This window comes from Chiloscyllium plagiosum, chromosome 10 (assembly GCF_004010195.1).
Source record: "Chiloscyllium plagiosum isolate BGI_BamShark_2017 chromosome 10, ASM401019v2, whole genome shotgun sequence".
Taxonomy (NCBI): domain Eukaryota; kingdom Metazoa; phylum Chordata; class Chondrichthyes; order Orectolobiformes; family Hemiscylliidae; genus Chiloscyllium; species Chiloscyllium plagiosum.
Genome location: NC_057719.1, coordinates 56997137 through 57017619, shown reverse-complemented (window position 1 = coordinate 57017619; position 20483 = coordinate 56997137). Strand labels below are relative to the sequence as shown.

Genomic DNA, 20483 nt, shown 5'->3' with positions numbered 1-20483 from the left:
GCGACTTAAGAGAGGTATATAAAATCATGAGTGGCATGGATAGGATAAATAAACAAAGTCTTTTCCCTGCGGTCGGGGACACCAGAACTAGAGGGCATAGGTTTAGGGTGAGAGTGGAAAGGTATAAAAGAGAGATAAGAGGCAACGTTTTCACTCAGACGGTGGTATATGTATGTAATGAGCTGGTAGAGGAAGTGGTGGAGGCTAGTACAATTGCAACATTTAAAAAGCAGTTGGATGGGTATATGAATAGGAAGGGTTTGGAGGGATATGGGCTGGGTGGTGGCAGGTGGGACTAGATTGGGTTGGGATATCTGGTCGGCATGGATGGGTTGGACCGAAGGGTCTGTGTCCATGCTGTACATCTCTATGACGAAAAGGATTTACTTGACTCCTGTCCCACTTCATGGCTTCCTGTTATGATTTTCACAACTAATTCCTTAAGTGGCCTGTGTTCGCTTTGGTGCCTCTCTTCCTTTTTCTATATTTGAAGACGGTCTTATTATCTGTTTTCATATTTACTTGCAAGCTTACCATTGTAATTTAATTTCTCCCTCTATTATTTCTTTGGTCAACTTTTGTTAACTTTTAGGACATTCTGAAATTTTTGGTTTATCACTAATCCTTGTAACATCTGTTTTCATTTTCAATTTGATGCTATCCTTAACTTTCTTCGTTAATTGTGGTTGGCTTATCCTCTTCAGAGAATCTTCTTGCTCACAGGAAGAAATTTTTGTTTTAAATCATAAACATCTGCCATTGTTTATCAACCACCTTTTCTGTTAAATTCCTTCCCCAGTCCACTGCAGCCACTTTAGCCCTCATACCAATGTAGCTTCCCTTATTTAAGTTTAGCACAGTTTTTAACATACCTTCCTCATTTAAAAACTGAATGCTACATTCTACCACTCACTGTTTAATATAGGATCTTTTATTCTGAGATCATTGACTAAACCTGCTTCACCACACATTTCCACATCTAAAATAGCTTGTCTCTAGTTGGATTCTAGGAAACTCTGGCATACACACTTTGAGTCCTTCCTCTGCTAATTTGATTTTCCCATTCTACATGAAGATTACAGTCACCCATAGTTAATGTACTGTGTTTCTTTACATGCCCTCAATATCTCTTGATTTATTCTCTATCCCACAGTATAGCTACTGAAAGGGAGGTGTGACCTACTCACCTCTAACGTTTTTCTCTTGTAGAATCTATATGGGTGATTCAAGGTAGTTTCTTGCTATTGCATTCATTCCATTCCATACTAAGAAAGCTACCTCCCCACCTTCTCCTTTCTCCTGTCCTTTTGAAAAGTTGTGTACCCCTGCATATTTAGTTCTCAGCTTTGATCTCCTAACTATGATTATGCCCAATAGGTGTGTCATGCTTTTAAATAATGAGCTGTTAATTTTGCCTTTTTTAAATAATGAGCTGTTAATTTTGCCTTTTTTTCAGTTTGATCCTAATTGCTGCTATTTTTCCAGGTTTGTATACTCTGTGTCCCTTCCTGTACCACACCGGGTATCATTACTGAAATAGTTGTCTGGCAAGGCTGTCATATTATTTTGCTTTGTATGCCTACGTATCCTTCTCGACATCTCTCCTTAGATCTAATTCGTTCAAAACCCATTCTAAAGCCCGAGTTATTTGATCTGTCAGTGCACTAGTTTCCACACTGTTCAAGTGAAATGGATCCTATTGGAGAAGCTTCCTTTTTCTGCAGTATGGTGCCAACTGCCTCATTAACTAAAACCCATTCCTCCATATTAATATACACAGAAATTGGGAATGCTGGAGATCTAAAACACATAGGTAGAGGAATGCCTCTCTGTACTACTGTTCTCTGGTCAGGTCACTCATTTTCTCTCTGCAGTCCCCACTCTCCATGCCTTGCAAAACCTTGTTTTTATTTGATAATTGCAGAGGCTAAGGCTGCTCTAATTATCTCTTGAATTCACATACCTGCTTCACCTGCAGTGTCACGTGCCTGGCCCTGGTCACAGGCCAAATCTTAATTATCTCATATCAGCATTATATCGTATCTTCTCATTCTCTCTTGTGCGCGCGCACACACACACACCATCCCCCCAGCCCTGTGCTTACCAAATAGGGGTAATGTCAATGTCTGTGAGAATCTTAATTATCTCATATCAGCATTATATCGTATCTTCTAATTCTCTCTTGCGCGCGCGCGCGCACACACACACACACACCATCCACCCAGCCCTGTGCTTACCAAATAGGGGTAATGTCAATGTCTGTGAGTTTATCTAGCGTGGCATATTCTCACCTGTATTTTTCTTTAATTAATATGGACTGTGGAAAAGTTTATTATCTTTGTACTTCCTGATTTCATTTTGACGTTTTGTCTTCCTAATTTTTTTTCTTTTCCCGGACTGTTTCATTTTCTCTCCTGTCATTTGCTGCTTTGTCATATATACTTCATGTGTACTTTTTCTCCCCCTTGGATTTCAATTTTACCCTTCTTTATTCATCTCGAATGTATCATGGTGGCATTTTTTTCTTCTTTATAACTTGCTCAAAGTATTTGTGATTTCACAACAGCTAAAAATCAGATACTCTCTTAAGAAAAATAAGACATGAAGTTATCCTGTGGCTGATTGAGCAGCAATTCCATAGCAGCATTGGCAACTACCTAGGGAGGCCACCCACGTGTGTGGCTGCCAATTTGAGAGATGGTGATTATAGAAATTCAAACAGAGCTGTTGATATAAAAATGTCATCAAATGTAATATTTGACTGTGGTATTGTTAGCAGCCTGAATTAGCTTTGAAATATTTATTGTTCTACTTTACTGTAAGTTTTGACTTATGCAACCTTATCTCTGATGATTTTTACAATATCTAGTGGATGACTAATATATTTGCATGACTGTGACATTTATTTATAATCAGGAGAGATATGAAGGATTCCTGCCTCTCTGACAAGCCTGTGAGCTTTTACCTACATCTGAACTAGGAATACATGTTTCAAGATTTGAGCTAAGTTGGTTGATCCATATTTGGGAGTTAGTTCATCTTTTTGTATTCATTTGTATGAATAAGGTTAGAAAACTTAAATATGTAGTTGGTGGCTTAATTAATCTAAATTTTAAATTATTGATTATCCTAATATCTTTTCTTTTTTTTAAATTGTAGAAAACTCTGAAGCAAGTGATTTGAAGCCGTTCTTTGATCAAACATATTCGCACATATATTATGTTTTCTTTGAAAATTTTGTGGCCATTGAAACAAGCCTAAAGCAAAAAGGTAAGGATAAGGGAGGGAGGGGAGGGGAGGGGAAGAAGTGGGAGAAAAGAGGAGGGGAGTGAAGAGCTTCATTTCATTTGCAACAAGGTGTAAACTTAGTGTTCAGCAGCCAGTGAAATATTATTCCCATGGAAGTGCTGTGCATATTACCTCCAAATAGTATCATCCTTTACACAGAACAGTGTAAGATCTCCTAAAAATTGTTAATTATTCTTAGTGCAGAGGCAGCCTCGTTGCTGATTGAGCACATTCTGTATTCATCCAGAGAAACAATAAAGAGAATAAATCAACCAACATTTCACCACTTCTTAGGAGATATTTTTAGTTCTAGTTGCTGGCATATGAAAGGCTGACACATGGATCAATGCTCTGATTAGTAACCACGACAATCTGAATTTAACAAACACTCATGACAATACCTTTAGCATCTTGATTCTGACAGGTGTGTATTTTGACTCTCATGCAGGAAATTCTCTTCTTTCAATTCTGTACTACTTTGGTCTTACAGAAATGTGTGCAATTTTTGTGAATGAGGTTCTAGTTCTGGAGCTATCTTAGAGTGTGAGAGTAGAAAATCAAAATTCTGAAACATCTCAATGTTATTTTATTGTATTGCCCACGTACTGTTTCAAAGAAACCTTTAAGCCAAGGCACACTTACTTTAGCTCTTAATGCATTTCCATTGCTGTTCCCTCTCTCTCACTGGTTCAAAATCGTGGAACTCCCTTCCTAATTACATTGTGACTGTCCCTATACCATTCAAGAAGGTAGCTCACTGCCAGCGCTGCTGCCACTACCCTCTACCTCATGGTTATTTAGGGATAGATGATAAGTACAGGCCTATACAGTGCCACATTCAATGAATTAACCAAAACACTGATATGTATGGCTTTGCACAGTCAAAACAACCTAGCTGAAACCTGCAAAACAATTCATATATTTAAATGTTAAGATGATAAATGTGGGGAAAATATAACAATAAATCTATGTCAATGTGCATCACAATGCTAGCTGTTTCTATCTAATGCAGTGTGCGAGAATTACTGGGTAAATATTTATTTGCCACACAACAGTAGTTTAGCATAACAATTGAAATATATAACTCACTTGAGGCAATAAGTATTTTCAGGTTTCTATTTACAAGTTATTTTTCCATAATTATACTTTTGAAAGTCAATAATACAAAAGAAAAAATTAAACAGATTCTACAAAAAAGTCTTAATTGTGACTGTTTTAATTTTCAGATTTTTTGATAACCTGAAAAAATTCTGATATGAAAATATCATAAATTAATGTCTCAGAAAACATGTAATTGACTAGGCATGCATACAAATCTTTTCAGAAGAGCCATTTTTGAACAGAGGAAATCGGATACAACAAAAATGTTGTCTTTGCAGCAAACACAAGTTGGTTGAATTGATCCCAATCTGCAAAGCTTTCAGGGAGAAAATACATGATCCAGTTTGTGGGTATATAGCTTTGAAAACACATCTTTGTTCTCTTTTTTTCTTTTCTTTTTCTTTCTTTGTTTCTTTTCTGTCTGTCTTTCTGTCTTTTTGTCTGTCTGTCTTATAGTTTTTCTCTCGTGCTCACTCTTGCGCTCTCTCCTTCTGTCTGTTCTGCCCCCTCCCTTCTGTCTCTCTCCTCATTCTCACTGTTTGGCTCTCTTTCCCTGACCCCAAACTTGCCAAAGTTGGAGTGAGAAAGGCTTATTGCTGTAAATAGACAGTCCTTAAAGGAAATGTTACATCTGTACCATTATCTCCAGAAAAAAAGTATTCAACCAGCCGAACTGATTAGAGAGAAATGTTAATGCCAATAACTTGTGTGCAAAATGACTTCAGCCATCAGACCCAGCAATTACACAACTGTGAATAATTATTTTTTGCGAAACTTGCAGTTTACTTAGCCAAAGTTCTTTCACGATAACATTCTACAGAATTGCATATTTTCACCCAGGCTTGAAAGAGGGTGTGAGTGTGTTAGTTTGCAAACACTGGCTGAGGTTATCACTAAGGACTCTCCTTCTCAATCTCCCTCCTCGCCTGAGGCGTGGTGACCCTCAGGTTAAACCACCATCAGTCATCGCTCTCACTCATGAGAGTGCAGCCTATGGTCTGGTAAGACTGTGGAGATCTTACCTTTTTAATTTTAGTAGTTGGAAAAATATAGGAGAAAGTGAGGACTGCAGATGCTGGAGATCAGAGTGAAGAGTGTGGTGCTGGAAAAGCACAGCAGGTCAGGCAGCATCCAAGGAGCAGGAGAATCAATGTTTCGGGCATAAGCCCTTTACCAGGAATTCCTGATGAAGGGCTTATGCCCGAAATTTTGATTCTCCTCCTCGGATATTGCCTGACCTGCTGTGCTTTTCCAGCACCACACTCTCGAATTGGATGCATATGGACATTTAACCCTATTGTTGACAATCTTTGAATACTTTTTTTATTTTGTTATTTTAATATATGACTGACTTGTTTCTGATTCTGAACTAGATACAGATGTGGCTGTGCATGTGTCTGTTAATATATGCAAGTATAATATGATTGACAAGCTCACCTCCCTTTCGAAGTTTAAACTTGTGGCCAGTGGAGGAATAGGACAAGGAAACAAATCAATCCACTTCTAACTGGATCATAACAGTTTATTGAATTTGATATTTTAATGTTTGAATCTCAGACCTGTTCTGGTGGTGGTAGAATGGAGAAGGGTTGAGGGACAGTGTTGGGGATGGATTGAGGGCTTTGGACTGTGAATTTTCTGTTTCCTCAAACCTTTGGGTGGAGAAAGTGCTTGAATCACGTAATCAGCATGGCATCTGATTGGCATTCTTTGACAGATTGTGAGGGGGTTCCTGTCATTGAGAACTGTAATGTTTGCACTCAAGTTTTCCAATGGTGAAGGTCCCCTTATTCCATGTCCTTTTAAGACTGGCTGTTTGGCGAAGATAGGGTCAGAATTTCTGCAGAATAACAACTGAACATTTTCATGATCTTAATCTACAACACATCCAGCATGCAGTTGGGCACTTAGAATCAGATGAAATATTTCGTGCTGAGAATGGTATGTGCTTTTGTACACTCATCAAACCTGATTTCTCATCTTTAGTCATTAATTGAAACCAAAGTAAAGGTAGCTATCTCTTAGACATTGCTAATTTTTAGCAAGTGTCAGTCAGTATAAAGCCTTGTTTTAGTTTCTACTACGTAATCATGATGAAATAATATATTCTAAGTTTGGGCATTTCAGCATGAAAGCATTCCTGTAGTGATTTTTACTATAGATTTTAAACAGTTGTTATAATGGGTCAAAGAGATGTTTTCTTCTCTGGGGATTGTCCCCTAAAGTGATACATAGAATACTTTACAACAACTTTCCTCACCCTAAAACATGGCACACATTATCAGTGGTATTAGCATTTCCTTTCCACTTTGCTACATAATAAAGCAGTCTATATTTGTCAATGAGCACCTTCGATGTAACTTAACAGTCTGTTGCCAAAATTCAATTCTCAGAAAATACATGATTTTCCACTTTCACAGTTGGTTCAGTAATTAAGCCTCTTCAGTTTTACCCCCTTAAATCTTTTTTACCCATTACCTTCTTCAACATAATCCCTGTCACACAACAGTAATTCACTTTTGATAGTCTATTCTTACTCAATAAAATGAATAACTTATTGCTGTAACTTGTAAATGGCTATTGTCCAATGTAATGCTCCAGTATAAAATACTGCTTTACTAATGCAATGCATAGGTATGCACAGTTCACTTGTGAGCAGCACAAGTCCAACTTTTCCACTGCCATGTTTACATTTGCACAATAAATCTACTGTCTCATATGTATGTGGCTTTCTAGCAGTTAGCTGATGGAATGAGAATTTAAACCCATTAAGTAATGTACAAAATGAAAGTGCTGTTCTAGTTTCCCTGAGGTCAAAACATTAGTGCCATATTTAGTGTTTCATGTTGCAGTATTGGATAGTGGCAGAGCAAAATATTTATTTGATGTTACTCTCCAGATGATTATGTTTTAAAATGTCATCTCTAATTTGTGGTAAAACTAAGTATGCTGGAAGCACACTGGTTCACAGTAATTCCTCTGATCTGGTTGCCATTGGGATGGATCTCTTTTCACATGCGTATACAGTAACTCAGAGTAATTAGACAGCTGCTTTGGAAGACTTGCAGAGGGAGCAATAGAAAGCAACTACTATTGTGTGAAGGAAGTATGCAACTTGAGTGTGGAGAAGCAAAAATGCTATCTTGAGGTTATTTTCAATTAGAAAAGAAGGAAACAGAATAAACCTCAATGTTCAAGGAATAAGGAATCACCAAGGTCGGACTTGATAAAAGTTGGACTTGGAAGACTAGGGAAGATTTCCCTATGAAAAGGCGACTAAATAAAAATCATTACCAGAAATTGATGGAAATTGTATGCCTATCCCATCGTGAAGATTAATGTAAAATTGAACCTAATTAATTATTTTGTGGTGGGGTTGTTTCAGATCTTCCTATGATTGGGGCAGTTTTTCCTATTAGAAAATTACTTTAGCTGAGGATAAGGTAATGCTATGTCAAGTGTTTTCAGAAAAATAACCTGTTGATGCTATGACATTGAAGTTGTACAAGCAAAAGAGTGACTTGGGTCAATGTGGTTCCATATAACCCTATTGTGAAAAAAAATGTTTCCCAAAAGTCAGAAACCTAATTCTGCTAATTTTAAAAGACATTGGCACACCAGTCTGAAAAGAGAGTTCATTGCACTTGGACCATTTGCAGTCAGAATGGCGGAGAAGCAAGAGCAAGGTGTGGCAGGAAGGATAGTAACAGTATTCCAAACTAATAATGAAACATAGGTAACAAATAATTTGGAGAGTGGAACAGCTACGTCCAATGCTGGCACTGAAGAGCCATGGAGGATGTTGTTTTTGAGGTTTCAATTTACATTCAAGTTGACAGAGCAATCAGGTTTGGAAGAAAGGAATTTGACAAGCTCAAACTGGATGGGAGGATGAAAAGTTAAAAGAAATGTGAAAGATTATGAACTGTACAAATTAGGATTGATTCTGAATTTAAGATTAAGTGAATTTAAGTTGTTTATGCATCGCAGTTCTGACCTTCAGTTTAACCATTCTTCAAAATCTTGGAGATTCAAGACACGTAGATATAAAATGGAGATCAGGAGTTGTAATCTGAATGAAGTCTGTAGGGAGTCTTTCTTTTTAAATAAATTAAAATTGTGTAAATTTGGTTTCAGACTTTAAGAAAGAACAAAGAAAATTGCTGAATCCAGAGAATATAATAAATTGTGACAGGATTTCTTCTTGAACGTGTAGTTCACAGCTGCTAGTACCCAAAAGCCAGATGGTTCACCAGCAATGTCAGTATCCACAAGATTAAACAAATTGTGAAACCTTTTGGGCCTTCACAAGTGCTATTGTGAATCCAAATTGTAATCAATCAAAGATGCATTTTAAAAAGCTAAATGAAGTTCCAAAACCATGATACATACTGAGCATGTAGGCCATGCAGTCCATACTATTCAAAATGGGAGGAAAAATATATTTTTTCTGGAAAGTTTGAAAGAAAATGCCTTTACCAGTACTAAAATAAACTCATGTTTGGAAGAGAGTTGGAACTTGAATTCATGTAAGCCTGACATTAAATCTTACTTGACATATTCATGCAGTTGTTATGGATTAAGTACACAAATAGGATGACTTGCCCAAACTATAGAAGCTATATAGTAGTCAGATCACACTTCGAATACTGTCATCAGTTTGGTGCTTTTTACCTATGGATCTGAAGTAGAGCCACTTGTCAAATTGATAGAGGATTCCAGGAGAACAGATGATCATTTATTTCATGCACATATGGACAGAAGCTTTATGACAGGATCAAAGCTCACTTTGGTGAATTATGGCATTCCTTCAAGTTTTATACTGATTACAGCTTGCATATTTCAATTCCCACATTTAGTATCCTTGTGTCCCATTTTATCTTTGTTTACCACAGTCTTTGTAAGCGTTGAGTGTTCTTCACTTAACCGTGACAGGTTGTCTTTCTTTGTTAGCTCCCACATAGTCCTCCACAACATGGCTTCCCTCCCATAGTATGCATTTCTGTGGTATACATTCATGTGGTTATGCTGAATGTATGGTGCTATCTGCTTTTTGCGAAATTCCACCAGGGCCCTTTATTGATGTTTGCTTGTCCCACCACCTTATCTCTCCTCACATATCCTGGTGTAAATTCGCCATGTTTGTTTTCTCTGCCCCAGTTGCTACTTCTACCAGCTAACTTTTTGGGCCTGTCTCATCTGCCCATTGGATTTTTGAAAAATTCATTCATGAGATGAGGGTGTCACTGACTCGGCCAGCGTTCATTGCCCATCCCTAATTGCCAAAAGGGCAGTTAAGTCGCAAGTACACAGGGTAGTGAAGAAGGCATATGGTACGTTTGGCCTTTAGTGGTCAGTGCATTGAGTATAGGAGTTGGGAAGTCATGTTGCGGCTGTTCAGGACCTTCCATTCTACATTCCATTCTGGCCTCCCTGCTGTAGGAAAGATTTACAAGGATGTTTGTAGAGTTTGAGCTATAGTGAGAGGCTGAACAGGCTGGGGCTAGTTTCCCTGGAGCATCAGAGATAAGAGGTGACCTTTGTAGAGGTTTATAAAATCATGAGGGGCATGTATAGCCAAAGTCTTTTCCCTAGTTAGGGGGAGTCCAAAACTAGAGGACATAGGTTTCAGATGAGAGGGGAAAGATTTAAAAGGGACCTAAGGGGCAACTTTCTCGCACAGAAGGTGGTGCGTGCATGGAATGAATTGCCAGAGGTGGAGGTGATGGCGGAGGCAAATGGGATAGATTAATTTAAGATATTTAGTCAGCATGGACTGGAAGGTCTGTTTTCATGCTGTACATCTCTCATTATATAACTAAGAGTCAGCAACATTGCTGTGGGTCTGAAGTCACATGTTGACCAGACCAGCTACGGATGGCAATTTCCATCCCTTAAGGACTTCCGTGAACCAGTTGGATTTTTCCTGACAATCAACAGTGGATTCCTGGCCGTCATGAGACTTCTAATTCCAATTTTGTTTTTGTTATTGAATTTAAATTTCGAATCCGAGTGCCCAGCACATTTCTGGATCTCTGGATTAACAGAGCACTGTTAATAACACTAGGCCATCACTGCCCCATTACATAATTAAATAGATCTGTTCCCTTCTGTTGTGTTTTTACTTTTATTGCTGCTGCTTCTAGTGGTAGTCTCGAAGCTTCCACTAATTTCTTAATTATTTTTTCATGCTGTGTATGCCCTTCTCCTGAGATGATATACAGTCTTCAACTTCATGTTATATATAACGATTTGTTGGGCCGAAGGGCCTGTTTCCACACTGTAGGGAATCTAATCATAACCATATAAAACCTTGAAGGTTTACCTAATATCTAAACCAATGTTATTCTGCTGTGTGCTAATCTGTACACAACATTACAGTTTGTTTTCAAAGGTTTTATTTCATCTCTCCTCCACACTTGAAGACATGGATAGTCACTATTTATTATCTGTGATACTTTCCACCCACAGATTGTCTTGCTGTGTTTTCCCAGCCTCCTGCTTGTCTGCTTTGGATTCTAGAATCTGCAGGTTTTTTTTTTGTCTCTTTACATCACTGATAGAAATTGCTGCTAATTCTTAATTACTAGCACTTTGATACAAATGCTTAACTACTGAAATTAAAGAAGCTGTAGTTTTCTTCCTTAAACTGCGTCCTGCATCCAGCTTGTAGAAATTTCTTTTAATTCCTGTCAATTGTACCATGCTCTCAAAAAGAAGCACATTCACTGTTTCTATCTTCTCATAATTCAATATTCTTAACAGAAATAAGAAAATTCTGCGGTTCCCAGGCACTAACATCTTTGAAAATTTTTTACCTCTATATTTTTCACAATTCCAGATGCAAATAAACTAATGTGTTCCTTCTAAAACCTGTTTCGTTTGTGTGTTGTTTCAATTCCCCCTTTACCTGATGTCCAAGAGTTTTGGCCTGGCAGCTGCAAGCATGAAGATCAAAGGAAGGTGTTCATTTAGCTCTGTGATTCGTTTATTTTTCTCTCTGCATGCCCTTTCCTCATCACGTGGCATCAGCTTGACTTTTGAACTAATCTCATCTTCTTCGGCTCTGACGTGTCATTTATTTCATTTATCTGTTTGGCCTTTCCAGACCACAAGGCTTCAACTTCATTGTTGGATCAGTATTCGTTGCAGTTGTAAGAGATTGAGAGACGATTTGATTGAACCATACAAGATTCTTGGGACACTTGAAAGGGAACATATAGAGCGGTTGTTTTCCCTTTGTCCAGGTTTTCCCTCTAGAATTGAGGGCATTATCTGAGTAAGGGTTCACCCATTTATGACCGAAATGAGGAGGAATTTCTTCTCTCTGGGTAGTGAATCTATGGGCGGCACAGTGGCTCAGTGGTTAGCACTGCTGCCTCACAGCACCAGGGTCCCAGGTTCGATTCCAGCCTCAGGCATATGTCTGTGTGGAGTTTGCACATTCTCCCCGTGTCTGCATGGGTTTCCTCCAGCTGCTCCGCTTTCCTCCCACAGTCCAAAGATGTATAGGTCAGGTGGATTGGCAACACTAAATTGCCCATAGTGTTCGGTGCATTCGTCAAAGGGAAGTTGGTCTGGGTGGGTTACTCTTCAGAGGGTAGGTGTGGACTTGTTGGGCCGCAGGGCCTTTTTCCACATTGTAGGGAATCTAATCTAATCTAATCTGTGGAATTCGTTACCAGAGAAGGTTGATGAGGCTATGTCAGTAAGTATTTTCAAGGGGCTGAGAAAGATAAGATTATTAATCAGAAAGGGAATTGATGGTTATGGGGTAAGCCAGGAAAGTAGAATTGAGGTTTATCAGTTAAACCATGATCTCATTAAATGGCATGGCAGCATCAGTGTGCTGGTGCTAGTTCCGCACCTACTACTTATGGTTTTATATTTGAGATGCAGAATGTTTTAATGATGACACTTTACAAAAGACCAAAGAACTACTGGTGCTGGAAATCTGAAACAAAATCAAAAATTACTAGAAAAACTGAGCAAGTCTGGCAGCTATATTCTCTTCTGTCCATCTGTGAAGAGAAAGAGTTAAACTAGTCCAGTGACCCTCTTTCAGAACTCAAGAGTCACTGGGCTTGAAATGTTAAGTCTGCTTTCTCCCCACAAATGCTGCCAGACCTGCTGGGATACAAATGTTATCTGTAGTGTTTATTGTAAGATATTTGAAACATTCACAGTTCTGTGATTTTTGTTTTGATAGTGTTGATTTCGTTTTCCATAACACTATGATCAAGCTTTCTTATTTTCATTTAATTTTTGTTTGCAAAGGTAGTAAACGTGTTACTAACACTTTTTTTGTTAAGTTTATAATTTAAACATTTCTCCTTTCAACCTGAGGCATTAAGAATCTTGGAATTATGTTTGATTAATTTGGGAGAGTCTTTCAAGGAAGTCTCAACCAGAGTGGATAGAGGGGAATCTATAAATGTGTTACATTTGGACTTCCAGAAGGCACTCGACAAAGTAACTCTCAAAAGGAAAAGTCATAAGATGACAGTTCGTGGTGTTGGACGTAGTATGTTGACTTACATACAGGAAACAGCATGTGTGGATAAGAGTTTCTTTCTCAGGTTAGCAATCCCTAATGAGTGCCATTTCACTGGGATCAGTGGCGGGACCACAATTGTTTACAGTACATATTAATGACCCGGAAGAAAGAAGTGAATGTACTATAGCCAGATTTGCAGCCAACACAAAAATAGTTATAATCTGGAAGTCTAATGAAATGTTGGCCCTTATTTCATGGGAGAGTCTGGGACCCCAAAGCATAGTCTCAGAATTGAAGGACACCAACGTAAGACAGGTGAGGACTTTCATCTGAGAGTTGAGTCTCTTTGGAACTCCATGCCACAGAGAGCTGTGTCTTTGTGTATATTTAAGGCTGAGAAAGGTTATTAATCAGTAAAGGAATCAAGGGTTACAAGGAGAAGGCAGAACTGCAAATGTCTAGAATGTTAGATTAGACATGATCCTCTTGAATGGTGGAGTAGGCTCAAAGGATTGAATGGCCTCATTCTGTTTCTCCTATTTCTGGTCTTAGGCATATTTTGAGCTGTAAGACCATCTGTGGTATGGGTGGAGTGAAACTGAAACCTATCAAAATCAAGTGAAAGCTTTCATGGGTGTATACAGTAACTCTTAGTAAGAAGACACCTGCTAAGGAGGTTGCACAGCGAGAAGAAGGCAGAGCTGTGTGGAGTAACAAAAAAAACACCGTTCTGGTGAAGTGGGGCACTTTCAGAACTTCTTTCCTGTACAGAAGGAAGGGATCAGAACAGACCGGTAAAACAGAACAAAGACCTGCAAATGGAGGAGATCTGAGACACACAAAGCATTGGGGAAACTCAGCAAGTCTGACAGTGTTAATGGAGAGAAAAATAGAGCCAATATTTTGAATTCAATGACTCATCATCAGATTGATCTGCCAGTCTAGTTCATTGATGGGGCCTGGAGGCCCATCTGATATTCTTGTTTTGCAATAAGCAATTATGTAAAGTCTAATAGTTCAGAGGGTCCTAACTAGAAAAGCCATGATAAACTTTCAGTGCTTTGGTTTTGATGAAGGGTCACTGGACTTGAAACATTCTTCTTCCTTCCATAGATGCTGCCAAACCTGCTGAGTTTCTCCAGACTTTTAGTTTTGCAACAGGACAGGACCTTTTTTGGAGATTTAAGAACACACACTTGCTGTTGGAAGTGGGTTGGGAAAACTTTGGTTGAGTGGAAAATTTTCACTACATATTGTGATCCAGTACAACAGGGGGAAGTGAGTCTGCTGGAGAATAGAGAACAAGTTTGCATTGTTCTTGTAATACTATTTGAAGTACAATGTGCAGCTAAAAAGGTTGTAACACCCATTTCAAAGGAATTTACAGGCAACTTAACAGCAAAAAGTCTTTTTTTTTCCCAGTAAAAGTCTTAAAATGTCAATCCAGTTGTTGTGGTTCTGTTCGCCGAGCTGGAAGTTTTTGTTGCAAACGTTTCGTCCCCTGGCTAGGCGACATCATCAGTGCTTGGGAGCCTCCTGCGAAGCGCTTCTTTGATGTTTCCTCCGGTGCTTATAGTGGTCTGTCCCTGCCGCCCCAGAACACCGAACAGAGAATTCACTACAAGGGTATACAGGAAAGCCACACACACAGACCAAGTCCTAAACTATGAAAGTAACCACCCCAACACACACAAACGAAGCTGCATCAGGACACTATTCAAAAGGGCTACAACACACTGCAGTACACCAGAACTGCAAAAAGAAGAAGAGGAACACCTATACAAGATATTCGCCAAAAACGGATACCCGCGCAACATCATCAACAGATGCCTAAGAGAAAGACCACAGAACGAGGACATACCACAACCAAAAGGACTAGCCACACTACCATACATCACGAGCATCTCGGAACTGACAGCCAGACTACTGCGACCCCTAGGACTCATAACGGCACACAAACCAACAGCCACGAAGTTTGTGTGAAGATTTGTAGCTCGGGTGCTCGTTGTTGTGTTTCTGTTCGCCGAGCTGGAAGTTTTTGTTGGAAACGTTTCGTCCCCTGGCTAGGCGGCATCATCAGTGCTTGGGAGCCTCCTGCGAAGCGCTTCTTTGATGTTTCCTCTGGTGTTTATAGTGGTCTGTCCCTGCCGCTTCTGGTTGTCAGTTTCAGCTGTCCGCTGTCGTGGTTGGTATATTGGGTACCCAGCACTGATGATGTCGCCTAGCCAGGGGACGAAACATTTGCAACAAAAACTTCCAGCTCGGCGAACAGAACCACAACAACGAGCACCCGAGCTACAAATCTTCGCACAAACTGTCAATCCAGTTCTTTAATTATTTTTGTTGATTGTTTTGGAAATTTGTGTTGTGAAATTCAGTTCTTGTGTGGACCAGAATGGTTGGAATATCTTAGATTGCATGGTATTTTATATATTAACTTGATGTATTTTGTGTTCCAGGTCACAAATCACAGAGGGAAGAATTGGATTCCATCCTTTTTATATTTGAGGTAAGAATGCTAGATTTTGTTGGCTGTTGATGTTCCATTAACTGCTGTAATATCTTTAAGGCAAGAATTTTTAAAAATTTTGTTTGAAAAACAGCAAACGAAGTAACTCAGAGGAGCGAGGAATAAGGTGGGTGAACTTGCAGTATGGATTGGTACCTGGGACTTCGATGTTGTGGCCATTTCGGAGACATGGATAGAGCAGAGACAGGAATGGTTGTGGCAGATTCCAGGGTTTAAATCTTTCATTAAGAACAGGGAACGTGGTAAAAGAGAGGGAGGTGTGGCATTGTTAGTCAAGGGCAGTATTATGGTGACAGAAAGGACATTTGATGAGGTTTCATCTACTTAGGGAGTATGGGCTGAGGTGCAACACAGGAAAGGAGAGGTCACCTGTTGGGAGTTTTCAATAGGCCTCCGAAAAGTTCCAGACATGTAGAGGAAAGGATTGCAAAGATGACTCTGGATAGGAGCGAAAGTAACAGGGTGGTTCCAGGTCTTTAACCTTCCAAATATTGAATGGAAATGCTGCAGTACTTTAGATGGGTCAATTTTTGTCGAATGTGTGCAGGAGGGTTTCCTGACACAGTATGTAGATAAGCCTCCAAGAGGCGAGGCCACATTGTATTTGGTACTGAGTAATGAACCAAGCCAGGTGTTAGATTTGGAGATAGGTGAGCACTTTGGTGATAGTGACCACAATTCAGTTACGGTTACCTTAGCGATGGAAAGGGATAGGTATATACCGCAAGGCAAGAATTATAACTGGGGAAAGGCAATTATGATATGATTAGGCAAGATTAGGATGCACAGGATGGGGAAGGAAACTGCAGGGGATGGGCACAATTGAAATGTGGAGATTGTTCAAGGAACAGCTACTGCGTGTTCTTGATAAGTATGTATCTGTCAGGCAGGGAGGAAGTGGTCAAGCAAGGGAACTGTGGTTTACTAAAGTTGAATCTCTTGTCAAGAGGAAGAAGGAGGCTTTTGTAAAGATGAGATGTGAAGGCTCAGTTAGGGCGTTTGAGAGTTAAAAGTTAGCCAGGAAAGACCTAAACAGAGAGCTAAGAGGAGCCGGGAGGGGACGTTAGAAGTCTTTTGCAGGTAGGATCAAGGAAAACGCCAAAGCTTTATAAAGGTATGTCAGAAATAAACAAATGACGAGTAAGATTAGGGCCAGTCAAAGGCAGTAGTGGGAAGTTGTGCATGGAGTCCAAGGAGATGGGGAAACACCAAATGAATACTTTTCATCAATATTCACACAGGAAAAAGACAGTGTTGTTGAGGAGAATGCTGAGATACAGGTTATTAGACTTGATGGGATTGAGGTTCATGAGATGTTAGCAATTCTGGAAAATATGAAAATAGATAGTCCCCTGGACTGGATGGGATTTATCCTCGGATTCTCTGCAAAGAGGAGATTGCAGAGTCTTTGGCTTTGATCTTTATGTTGTCATTGTCAACAGGAATTGTGCCAGAAGACTGGAGGATAGTAAATGTTGTCCCCTTGTTCAGGAAAGGGAGTTAGAGACAACCCTGGAAATTATAGATCAGTGAGCTTTACTTCGGTTTTGGGTAAACTGCTGGAAAGGATTAAATGAGATAGGATTTCTAATCATCTAGAAAGGAATAGCTTGATTAGGGATGGTCAACACGGTTTTGTGAAGGGTAGGTCGTGCCTCACAAACCTTATTGAGTTCTTTGGGAAGGTGACCAAACAGGTGGATGAAGGTGAAGTGGTTCATGTGGTGTATATGGATTTCAGTAAAGCGTTTGATAAAGTTCCCCACGGTAGGGTGGTGGTTGATGGGAAATGTTCATCCTGGAGTTCAGCTATTGGTGGTGTACCACAAGGATCTATTTTGGAGCCACTGCTGTTTGTCATTTTGATAAATGACCTGGATGAAGGCATAGCAGGATGTGTTAGTAAATTTGTGGATGACACTAAGGTCGGTGAAGTTGTGGACAGTGTGGAAGTGATGTTGCAGGTTACACAGGGACGTAGATAATGAGCAGAGCAGGGCTGAGAGATGACAAATGGAGTTTAATGCGGAAAAGCATGAAGTGATTCACTTTTTGGAAGGAGTAACAGGAATATAGAGTACAAGGCTAATGGTAACATTCTTGGTAGTGTAGATGAGCAGAGAGATGTCGGTGTTTACGTGCGTAGATCTCCGAAAGTTGCCACCCAGGTTGATAAGGTTGTTCAGAAGGCATACGATGTGTTAGTCTTTATTGGTAGAGGGATTGAGTTTCGGAACCATGAGGTCATGTTGCAGTTGTACAAAACTGGTGCGGCCGCACCTGGAGTATTGCACACAGTTCTGTTTGCCGCATTATAGGAAGGATTTTGAAGCACTGAAAAGGGTGCAGAGGAGATTTACTAGGATGTTCCTGGTATGGAGGGAAGGTCTTATCGGAAAGACTGAAGGACTTGAGGCTGTTTTCATTCGAGAGGAGAAGTTTGAGAGGTGACTTAGTAGAGACGTACAACATGATCAGAGGATTAGATAGGGTCGATAGTGAGAGTCGTTTTCCTCAGATGGTGATGGCTAGCACAAAGGGGCATGGCTTTAAATTTAGGGGTGATTAGATAGAGGACAGATGACAGAGGTAGTTTCTTTACTCAGAGCAGCAAGGGCATGGAATGCCCTGCCTGCAACAGTAGTAGACTTGCCAAATTTAAAAGCATTTTAATGGTTTGATGGACTTCAGATTGCTTTCATAGGTCAGCGCAACATCGAGGGCTGAAGGGCCTGTACTGCGCTGTAATGATCTGTGTTCTATGTTCATCTGAAGTATTCCTTTTTTGAAAGGGTAAAATGCACTTAAGGCAGGAAGATGAAATTTGAAGAATCAAGAGCAGAGAAGACACAAGAAAAGCAAAAACATTATCTTACTTTAAAAATATTGATTTCATTTTTGCCTCCAGTTTATTGATTGATGTCTTAGTCTATCACACTAAGATGAGAATTTGACTAACTTAGTCACTTTGAAGTCAGTGACCATGATTTGTGAAGATTGCATTACATAGTACTCCTTTTTCCATTCAACTGTATATCTTCCAATTCAATCTCTCACTACCTTGGAAGAAAATCTAATGTACTTTCAAGTTTTTTTTCACTTGCTTCAGTTTACTTTGGTCTCCTTTTGTATGTTTTCCACCAGAAGTAAAGTTGAATATATCTTGGTTGCAAGCAAAATTGAAGGAAGTTTGTTGAGGGATGCTTTTCTCCTTTTGTTTTTTTGGAAAAAAAGGATACAGAGCTAGATGTTTAAAATTTTGTTTCCTAAAATTGATTCATACTCAACTCATTTGTTATCTCAACTGATGGTACTGTTGAACAAGTCAAATGCCAGAATCTGGTTTGACAGATTCTACATTATTTTAGATAATGTGGTGGCTCGTCACGACACACCATCCTGAGACTACAGAGTTTCTTTGACAGCATAACAAATATTGATTACACAAAAGAAAGCCAAGAGAAACCCCAAGCTGTCTAAATCTAAAACACAGTTTGAAAGATCTTTTAGATTAGGTTAGATAGATTCCTTACAGTGTGGAAACTGCAACATGAAACTTCGGCCCAACTAGTACACACTGACCCTCCGAAGAGTAACCCACCCAGAACCATTTCCCTCCTAACACTAACACTAATGGGCAATTTAGCATGGCCAATTCACCTGACCTGCACATCTTTGGATTGTGGGACGAAACCCACACAGACACAGAGACGGGGAGAATGTGCAAACACCACACAGACAGTTGCCCGAGGCTGGAACCGAACCTGGGAGCCTGGTGCTGTGAGGCAGCAGTGCTAACCACTGAGCCACTGTGCTGCCCTTAACACACATTAACTTAACTTAATTACAGCCCTTTATAAACTCTTGGCATCCTCCCCACAACCTTCTTTGCGACATGACAAAAAAACAGGGATGCTTCATCCTGTCCCCTAGCCCCTACCACTACTTTTTTTTAATATTCATCCTCTCTACCGTCTTGAGAAGATGTTATCCATGTCCTTTCCAGAATCTAGGCAATTATTGATGCTTACCACCAATGCATCTGTTGTTTCTACAGGCAGGCAGACAACACTCTTCCCCCCTCCCCAAAACCAAGGTTATGAGCTTGGAGACAGGGATCAGGTTACATTAGGCAGTCTGAGGTACTACAGGAATTCCCTGAGATAATCTTGCTCACTAACTGGGCTTCTACTTTAGACACTGATGAGGAGTGGAACCAGCACCAAGTCCCTGATGCCAAAATTTGCTTAGCTGCAGAGGAGGAGAGAAAGAAGAGCAGTAGAGCAACAACAATGAGGAATTTGTTAGTTTGGGGAACTATAGGGATTTGTGCAGCTATAGATGTGACTCTTGGCTGGTTTGTTGCCTCACTGGTGCCAGAGCCGAGAGACTGAAAAGCAGGACCTCAAAGTCAGGTTCTTCAGTGCTACATGCCAGTGAAACAGGAGTGGGAGGTTTAAGTGATTTGAACACATAGTTGGAGAATTGGTGTAGGAGGGAGTCTGTCAGATTTCTAAAACATGTTAGTGGTTCTGGGGTTCATAGGATTTGTACAAGACAGGATTTATCTTAGCAAAGCCAATGCTAACATTATTGGAGAATTAGTGGTGCTGCTGTGGATGGTGGAACCTAGATTGGCAAAGGATGGAAAGGTGAGCAGGGGCTCAAATTAGAGGAGCAAAATTGGTAACAGTAAGTAGAAAAGTAATGAGCAAAATTAAATACAGAAAAAGCCAAGACAAGCATCAGAGAGGAACAGAACATGGAATAATGTGAAAAACTCAAATCTAGAGTCATAGAGATGTACAGCATGGAAAGAGACCCTTTGGTCCAATCCGTCCATGCCGACCAGATATCCCAACCCAATCTAGTCCCACCTGCCAGCACCCAGCCCATATCCCTCCAATCCCTTCCTATTCAAATACTCATACTCATCCAAATGCCTCTTAAATGTTGCAATTGTACCAGCCTCCATAACATCCTCTGGCAGCTCATTCCATACACGTACCACCCTCTGCGTGAAACAGTTGCCCCTTAGATCTCTTTTATATCTTTCCCCTCTCACCC

General features: G+C 39.9%; 1 protein-coding gene across 11 annotated transcripts in view; it reads left to right on the top strand.

Annotated features, from left to right (window-relative positions):
* The window catches only part of ralgapa1 (Ral GTPase activating protein catalytic subunit alpha 1), a 311644-nt gene that overhangs the window by 12910 nt on the left and 278251 nt on the right, over positions 1–20483 (top strand). For all 11 annotated transcript variants that reach the window (XM_043697833.1, XM_043697826.1, XM_043697822.1 and 8 more), the window contains exons 2-3: positions 3160–3270; positions 15346–15395. In XM_043697833.1, coding sequence (XP_043553768.1) covers positions 3160–3270; positions 15346–15395 — 161 coding nt within the window. The remainder of the gene's footprint in view (positions 1–3159; positions 3271–15345; positions 15396–20483) is intronic.